We start from the raw sequence: 9,206 nt of genomic DNA, 5'->3' as shown, positions 1-9,206 counted from the left end.
TTTCATGCATTGGAGAAGGAAATGGCAACCCACTCCAGTGTTCTTGCCTGGAGAATCCCAGGGACGGGGGAGCCTGGTGGGCTGCCGTCTATGGGGTCACACAGAGTCGGACACGACTGAAGTGACTTAGCAATAGCAATAGAGAACAGATATTGGAGGGGAGCGACTGGTAATTTCTTCTGTGGGTCTCTTAGGAAAACAGTTTTTTGGTGTTCTTCTTTGTTTGTTTTTAATATTTATTTATTTATTTGGCTGCTCCTGGTCTTAGTTGCCACACGTGGGATCTTCGATCTTCCCTTTCATATGTGAGATCTTTTTTAGTTGCAGCATGTGGGCTCTAGTTCCCTGACCAGGGATCAAACCCAGGCCCCTTGCATTGGGAACGTAGCCTCTTAGCCACTGGGCCACCAGGGAGGTCCCAGGAAAACAATTTTGATGAGCCTCTGACTGGTTGGATGAGCATCCCCTTGGGGCAAAGCCCGATTGAGCAAGGGTGATGATTGTAACAGCTCCAGTTGATTGGGTGCCCACTGTGGTTAAGGGCCTTTAGCTACAGGTTCTCATTTAGCCCCTCCACATCCCTGTGAAGTTTTTGCTTCCTTATCTCTCTTTTGTGATTATTTCATTTCATTTTAAAAGTTCATTTTGGTCATCAACTAAAAATTATTGTGTGCCTACTATGTGCCAAGCTGTATGCTGGAGCATTAGGAACTGTAGTAAGTAGAGACATCCCCATCTGCATGCCCACTGGTTTACAACTGGGGCTGATTTTGCACCCCAGGGGATATTTGACAACATTGGAGACATTTTTGGTTGTCACAAGCTGTTTGAGGGGGAGCGTTACTACTGGCATGGAGGGATTGCTGAGCATCTGACAGTGCACAGGATAGCCCCAAAATACAAGACTGTCTTTCCCTAATGTCAGTAGTGCAGAGTATGAGAAACTCTAACTTACAGCAGGAATATCCACTAGAAATATAATGGACTGGGACTTATTTCCCTGGTGGTTCAGTGGCTAAGACTCTGTGCTCCCAAAGCAGGGGGCCGGGATTCGATCCCTGGTCAGGAAACTAGATCCCACATGATACAACCAATAGTTCACAGGTCACAACCAGAGATCCCATAGAAATTAAATTTTATTAATTTATAAAGATAAATTAATAAAAAAGAAATATAATGTGATCTCCTATCTATAATTTTACATTTTCTAGTAAGCCACATTTTTTAAAAACTGAAGAGAAACTGGTGAAATTAATTTTGCTAATATACTTTATTCTAGTATATCTAAATATTACCATTTCAACACGTAATCAACCACATAAACATTATTAATGAAATATTCTTTCTTTTCCTACTAAGTCTTCCAAATCTGGTGTGTATTTTACACTTAAAGTAAATCTCAATTTGGGTAATAAATTTCTATGAGAAATACTTGATTTTGCACTTAGATTTCAGAAAGTTAACAGTTGGGAAAGTAAGTTGACACACCCAAGTTGTTCCAAGCTTATTTAAAAATTATCCAATAAAAAAATCTAGGACCCCCTTTAAAATATAAATTAATTAAAATTAAATAAAAAATAGTTTCTCAGTTGCACTTGCCACATTCAGGTGCTCTGCAGCCACATGTGGCCACCATACTGGACAGCAAAGCTCAAAGAGGAAAGATGAAATATTGGTCAAATTGTCACAAGAATGTAATTATATCTGTGATGAGTTCTGTGACACAGTTCTATGAGCTCAAACTGTATAGCCCAGTGGAAGGTCAGAGAAAATTTATCTGAAGAAAGAGTAGGTTTTTTGGGGGGAGGGGACAAGTGTTCTAGTCAGTGGGAGCAGCCTGTGCAAAGGCCCTGTGGTGTACTTAAAAAAAAAAAGTTTTATTGAGATATAATGTGCATACTATACAATTTACCACTTTATACAATTTAGTGGTTTTTAGGGTATTCAGAGTTGTGCAACCATCACCATGATCAATTTTGGAACATTTTCATAACCACAAAAGAAACCTCATACTTCTAGCCAACATCCTCCAATTGCACCATCCCCCTACCCACAACAACTAATCTACTTTATGTGGATTTGTCAGAGCATTTTATGTAAATGGAATAAACAAACACTTCTGTGTGTGTGTGTGTGTGTGTGTGTGCTCAGTAGCTTCAGTCGTGTCCAACTCTTTGCAACCCCATGGGCTATAGCCCACCAGGCTCCTCTGTCCCTGGGATTCTCCAGGCAAGAATACTGGAGTGCATTGCCATGCCCTCCTCCAGGGGATCTTCCTGACCCAGGCATTGAACCTGGTTTCCTGCACTGCAGGCAGATTCTTTACCATCTGAACCACCAGGGAAGCCCATTATACATGGCCATAAAAAGAAGTAAACTACTGACACATGCTGTAACATAAATGAACCTTGAAAACAATTAAGAAAAAGAAGCCAGTCACAAAGGATGGCATATTATATTATTGTATGTTCCATATTGTGTATTTCATGTGTACATATATGGAATATACAATAATAATATGTCATTATTTGTGGCTGGCTTCTTTCCCTTAATGTTTTCAAGGTTCATTTATGTTATAGCATGTGTCAGTACTTCACTTCTTTTTATGTCCATTTAATATTCCATCATAAGATAGGTAGAAAAGGGTGGATCTTAGAAAAGTAAAAGATTATAAGGTCTGTTAAAAGGGCAAAGGATCCTAGGAAAAGGCTGTCAGATTTGGGTCAGGGGTTGGGGTGTGGCTGTTTTTGAATGCAATAGAGGCTTGGGGCAATAGTGAGCCAGAGGAGGGTTTTGAGTAGGGGAGGGACAGTATACAAATAGAGGTGGCAGCTGCCTATGGACTGGTAGGCAGCAGACAGGACCTTGAACCCAGACTTGCTGGCTCTGAAGCCTATCCATGACCCTAGACTGCCTCCAACAAGGGCAAGGTAGGTTCACACCTATTACCATGGATGCGGTGCTTAGCTGTTTACATGCTGGGTGCCCTTTAATCCCCAGGGAAGCCTGATCCGCAGCTGCTGTTAACATCCTCAACCCGGATGACAAAAACGGGGCTTTGAGAACTTCTGTCCCTCAGCTGAGATCCCCGAGGCTCTCTCTACGCCCGCCGCTGCTCCTATCATTTTCCCATGTATTTACTCTTTCAATTCACACAGCTACCCTTTAAGGTAGGGACTGTTAGCATCGCCATGGTGCAAAAGAGGAGACAGAGGCAGAAGAAGGTTGAGACCTGTTTGACGTGACAGAGGGATGGCAGCAGCGAGCCTTTACGGAGCCTCACTGCAGGTCGCGCATTTATTGTCCTGTGAGCTTTAGATGGATGAAACCCATATAATCCTCACGACAGCCCTTTGAGATAGGCGCTGGTACGATCCTCCTCCTCGTACAGATGAATAAATGGAGGCCCAGAGAGAGGAAGCCCCCTGCCCAGGGTCACCCAGCTAGCTAGTGAGCAGAGGAGCCTGGATTCGAACCAGCATTCGATTTTGTCTGGAATGCCGAATTTGTCTGGAATGCCGAATTTGTCTGGAATACCGTAGTGGCGGTACGCTTGCGCAGAGGTGGGAGGCATGCCCTCCATACGCCCTGAGACCCTCTACCCCTCGCCTCCGCAGGTGAAGCTGTGCGACTTCGGCTTCGCGCGCATCATCGGCGAGAAGTCGTTCCGGCGCTCGGTGGTGGGCACGCCGGCCTACCTGGCGCCCGAGGTGCTGCTCAACCAGGGCTACAACCGCTCGCTGGACATGTGGTCGGTGGGCGTGATCATGTACGTCAGCCTCAGCGGCACGTTCCCCTTCAACGAGGACGAGGACATCAAAGACCAGATCCAGAATGCTGCATTCATGTACCCAGCCTGCCCTTGGAGCTGCATCTCGGCGGGAGGTGCGGGGCTAGCTTGACTCCTGGACGCAGGCGAAGGGCGGGGCCCCGTGGAGAGGGCGTGGTGGGGATAATGGGCGGGGCCGCCCTGAGAAGGCCAGTGGCCATGAGGGTGGAGCCTAGTGAAGGGCCTAGAGCACCCGGAAGACCCTGTTTAAGGGAGGCACTGAGACCTGGAACTTTGGGGGAGGGACTCAGCACGTGTAGGAAACTAGGGTCCGAGGCCTCAGACCTAAACTAGGTTATGCGAGTTGGAAAGGAAGTGCCCTAGAAACACTAAGACACTTGCCACCTTGGAGGCTATTAATACTTGGCTTGTCTAGGGCGAGACCAGGAGAAGGACCAGACCCGAGAAAGTCAAAGGGCTGGGGTGGCCAGGAGAAAGAACAGGTCCTCCCAAGGTGTTGGCTGGAGCCTGAAGTCTTTGGGGTTGTGACCTCAAAAGGATTAACCCCGCAGAAGCAGTGGCGCCAGGGGGCAGGGTTGAGGAACAAGGGCTTGGCTAATTTGCCGGGTCCTGGGGCCTTGACTGGGATGAAGATGGGCCTGGGCCCTGGGATTAGATCCAGTGATGGAGGGAGCTGATTTAGAGGCTTAGCTAGAGAAGGGGCAGGGCTTCCCTGGTGGCTTAGGTGGTAAAGAATCTGCCTCCAGTGTGGAAGACTTGGGTTCGATCCCTGGGTTGGGAAGATACCCTGGAGAAGGGAATGGCAACCCACTCCAGTATTCTGTCCTGGGAAATCCCATGGACAGAGGATCCTGGTGGATGGGCTACAGTCCATGGGGTTACAAAGAGTCAGACATGACTGAGTGACTAACACTTTCACTAGAGGAGGGGCAGGGCCATGAGGGTTTCTGCAGACTTCTAAGGGAAGGACTGATCCTGAAACCAAAGTCAGGCCTGGAATCTGGGAGCATGTGGAGGTCAGGAGAAGAATGGGGCTATGAGGGTCAGGGCTAGGGGGCAGGACAGAGGTGGACATTGGGAACTCTGCATGTAGGGGCTTTGGCATCGTGGCCTGGTGGTGGTGATGGTCTTTGTGATGCTCCTGCCGACTTGGAGACAGGTCTGGAAAATTTAACTCCTGAGGGCCCCCAGCTTTGGGGCAAAGCCAGGTGTGAGGGTGAGCCAAGGGCGAGGCTAAGATACTGGGATGTGTGAAGATGCCTTAAATGAGTTAGAACAAAGGGCAGGTTCTGAAACCAGAAGCTCAGGAAGACAGAAGTGTGGGAGGGAGGTTAGTTAAAAAGACAAGCATTTGCGAGTTCCCTGGTGGTCTAGTCATTAAGATTCAGTGGTTTCACTGCCATGGCCAGGGTTTAATCCCTGGTCAGGGAACTGAGATTCCAAAAGACATAAGGTGCAGAGAAAAAAAAAAAAAAACGAAGCTCATCCATAAGAGTTTCTTCAACAAGTATGTGTTGAGTGTCTACTTTGTGCCTAGTACTCACTGTCCTAGGTTCTGGGAATACTGGAATCAGTTGGAGAGAAGGGATCATGAAAGAAGGTTGCCCAGTGATCTGTGAAGAGGAGGGGGAGGGGCATAGAGGGTGTGACCTCATGCAGCAGGCAAAGGGGGTTTCTCAGTGCAGGAAAAGGTGTTGGTGGCCCAAGAAAGATGAGCACTGATCAGTGAGGAGGTGGATTGACTTGAGTCCTGGAGCAATATAAGGGGTTGTCTTTTGGGACCTGATCTGGAGTCCCTCGGTCAAAGTGTGTCCTCCGGTGTATGCGAGTGAATTTGAGTGTGGGTAGGTCTGTGCAAGGGAGCCTGTGAGAACAAGGCCTATACTCAGAGGAGTTTACACAGTGGGGCTGTGTCTTTCAAGGCTCATGATCAAGCAGGGAGCCTTGGACGAGTGCTAGCTTGTCTTGAATGCCTGACACTTGCTAATCCTTTTCATAGAGAGTGGGCCTCCGACTCTGGGCCTTCTGCAGGAAACTGGTGCCTGATTAGCATCTCCTAACATTGTTTTCTTTTCATTTTATATTTGTGGACATGGCAAGTGATCTTAGGATTTCCATTGACCAGGGTGATGGAAAGTTTCCATTTTATATAATTCTGTATCCTATATTTTATATAAAGTACATATTTATACAATTACATATATAAATATATAATATTTGTGTATTTTCACCTTAAAAAATGAGTTGAAAAAGTGAATTGACTTAAAACCAAATTCTACCTATTTTCCAAGGGTTATGTACATGGTTCAAATTTTTTCTATGTACAAAAGAGTCTAAAACGAAAATTCTCTCTTATTCTTTTATTTGACATCCTTCCCAAAGGCAGTGTCTATTACAAGTCTATATATTTATGCAAGCAGATATGGGTACATACATTCTCTTAATTCTCCTTTTATACAGTGGCAGCATGCTATACACAATATATTGTTTTTAACCAACTTGCTTTGTCCACATCCCAGCAATCTTGGGTAAACGAGTTGGCTTAAAGAAAAATACTAAGTGAAATATAGTACAGATGTACCTGTACATACTTGTGTATGGCAAAACCTGTGAAGGTGACATAGGAATGGGGAAGCATTCCTATGGTATGAGACTTGGTGAGGAGATGTAGGATCCAACATGAGGGATGGGGATAAATGTGTAGTTTAATGAGGAAATAGGTGGGAGAGTGATTCGTGCAGGTGAGGCTTACTGCACTGAAGGAAGGCCCCCATGGCAGGTGAGTAGGGTGGGGTGCCTGTTGAAGGAGGGGCGGCCCCTCACCCCACAGGATTTAAGCTGTCTCTCTCCTTCCGGTGCAGCCATCGACCTCATCAACAACCTGCTGCAGGTGAAGATGCGCAAGCGCTACAGCGTGGACAAGTCTCTCAGCCACCCCTGGTTACAGGTGATTCAGGGGCGGGGCTTAGAGCCAAGTGGGAGGGGCTGAGTCATTCGTTGAGATAGAGGAAGGCGTGGAACCACGTCTCTTATTGGATACTAAGGTAGTTTTTGGAGAAGAAAATGGCAACCCACTCCAGTGTTCTTGCCTGGAGAATCCCAGGGACTGGGGAGCCTGGTGGACTGCCGTCTCTGGGGTCGCATAGAGTCGCACAGACACGACTGAAGCGACTTAGCAGCTTAGCATGCTGCAAGGTAGTTTAGGTTGTAGGTACATTTCCCGTGGACAGGGAATGTGGCTGAGTTTCCCATTGGCTGGGCTGTAGAAGGAGGTGGAGCTAATTGGCTAGGTAGGTTGTGAAGGGTGTGGCTTCACGGTCCTTGGTATCCGGCTTCTCACTGGCAGGGCAGATCCCATGGGGGTGATGCTCTGGCAACTATTGGCTGCCCTTGGAGCAGTACCGAAACTAATCCCTGTTCTCCCCGGCCCAGGAGTACCAGACGTGGCTGGACCTCCGGGAACTGGAAGGGAAGATGGGCGAGCGGTACATCACGCACGAGAGTGACGATGCGCGCTGGGATCAGTTTGTGGCAGAGCACCCACTACCTGGGCCGGGGCTGCCAGCCGACAGGGTGCTCGGTGGGACCCTCCCACCCCCGGACCACGAGATGCAGGGGCTGGCCGAGCGCATCAGTGTCCTCTGAGGTCTCGGGCTCCCACTCTGGCTGCCTCGTGATGCTGTCCTTGCGTGCTCAGAGAGCGACGCTCCACACCTTACCAGTGATGAACTGTTCCAAGGAAAGCAGTTTCCTGCCCGAATTGGACACGCCCCCGGGGGAGGGGCATGGCGGGGGCAGGGGCAGGGGCCGGGATTATTTACAAAGTTAATTCCCCAACAATTAAAATAGACTCATCTCTGGCCCTATGGCCTTGGTCTTTGGCCACACCGCAGTCTCGTATTATTGAGTCTGTTGCTCACCAAGATGGAGTTCATCTGGAAAAAAGATGGGATGGAGGAGGGATGGAGGGAGGGGCACTGAAGGGAATGGAGTTTTGGAAGGAGAACTAACCGATAAAAAAATATATGGAGGGAGCACTTCCAGGAGAGAAGACTAGAAAGGGAAACGATATGAAAGAGCATAAAGAGGAGAGGGAAGATTAATGGAGGAGAGATAGAAGGAATATGATCGGAGGGGTGAAGGATTTAGAAAAACTCAAAAACTCAAGTAATCTCATGGCTTAATGGTTTAATTTTTTAATTTGGTGTTATTGCTACTAACTGCACATCTGGTCTATGATAGAAAGTCGATACACTGTAGTTGGTATTTTGTTATAAGTTGATGTGATGACTTCTCTCGTTCGCTGGCTCATCCATTTGTCACACTGTGTGGAGTGATGCTGGGGACACGGTGGTGACCGAGCCAGCCCAGGTCCTTCCTTCAGGGACTTCACCATCCAGTGGGGGAGACAGGCTTGTTCCTGGCTAGTGAGGACCCAGAGTGGGGAGGGCTGGAATGGGAGAGCCCAAGAGGGTGGGGCAGCCTAGAATTAGCCTGGGTGTCTTTGGGGGCAGTTCTTCTAAGCTGACTTGAGGTTCACCTTCACCCAAAAGGTTGTAGGCAGAGAGAACTTCTGTCCTTTGACCCCTGTCCTTCAGTGCCCTCAGTTCAGTTCAGTTGCTCAGTCGTGTCCGACTCTTTACGACCCCCTGAATCGCAGCACACCAGGCCTCCATGTCCATCACCAACTCCCGGAGTTCACTCAGACTCACGTCCATCGAGTCAGTGATGCCATCCAGCCATCTCATCCTCTGTCGTCCCCTTCTCCTCCTGCCCCCAATCCCTCCCAGCATCAGAGTCTTTTCCAGTGAGTCAACTCTTCACATGAGGTGGCCAAAGTACTGGAGTTTCAGCTTTAGCATCATTCCTTCCAAAGAAATCCCAGGGCTCATCTCCTTCAGAATGGACTGGTTGGATCTCCTTGCAGTCCCAGGGACTCCCAAGAGTCTTCTCCAACACCACAATTCAAAAACATCAATTCTTTGGTGCTCAGCTTTCTTCACAGTCCAACTCTCACATCCATACATGACCACAGGAAAAAGTGCCCTAGCTCCTCATTATCACCCAGACTTTTGGCCATAGAGCTGAAGGCAAGAGATTAGAGCATGCACTTAGCCAAATTCTCTATACACCTTGGTCATGCTCGAAGTTACACACCATAGTTAAAGATTTTCCTGAGCCCCATAAAACCAGGATGGTATTCAGCAGCCAATTTAAAACTGCCTGCAATGCGGGAAATGTGGGTTTGATCCTTGGGTCGGGAAGATTCCCTTGAGGAGGAAATGGCAACCCACTCCACTATTCTTGCCTGGGAAATCCCATGGACCGAGGAACCTGGCGGTCTACAGTCCATGGGGTCACAAAAGAGTCAGACACAACTTAGCAACTAAACGAATTAGGCTAGTACCTAGAGCTT

General features: G+C 47.9%; 1 protein-coding gene across 6 annotated transcripts in view; it reads left to right on the top strand.

Moving 5' to 3' along the window:
• PRKD2 (protein kinase D2) overlaps positions 1-7,677 on the top strand; it is a 34,552-nt gene extending 26,875 nt beyond the window's left edge. For all 6 annotated transcript variants that reach the window (XM_010852641.1, XM_010852642.1, XM_010852640.1 and 3 more), the window contains 3 exons: positions 3,618-3,885; positions 6,652-6,737; positions 7,223-7,677. In XM_010852641.1, coding sequence (XP_010850943.1) covers positions 3,618-3,885; positions 6,652-6,737; positions 7,223-7,435 — 567 coding nt within the window. In that variant the 3' untranslated portion in view covers positions 7,436-7,677. The remainder of the gene's footprint in view (positions 1-3,617; positions 3,886-6,651; positions 6,738-7,222) is intronic.
• The last annotated feature ends 1,529 nt before the right edge of the window (positions 7,678-9,206 follow it).

The sequence above is a fragment of the Bison bison genome, unplaced genomic scaffold (genome assembly GCF_000754665.1).
Source record: "Bison bison bison isolate TAMUID 2011002044 unplaced genomic scaffold, Bison_UMD1.0 scf7180017864313, whole genome shotgun sequence".
Taxonomy (NCBI): domain Eukaryota; kingdom Metazoa; phylum Chordata; class Mammalia; order Artiodactyla; family Bovidae; genus Bison; species Bison bison.
This window is presented reverse-complemented; position numbering and strand designations above follow the sequence as displayed.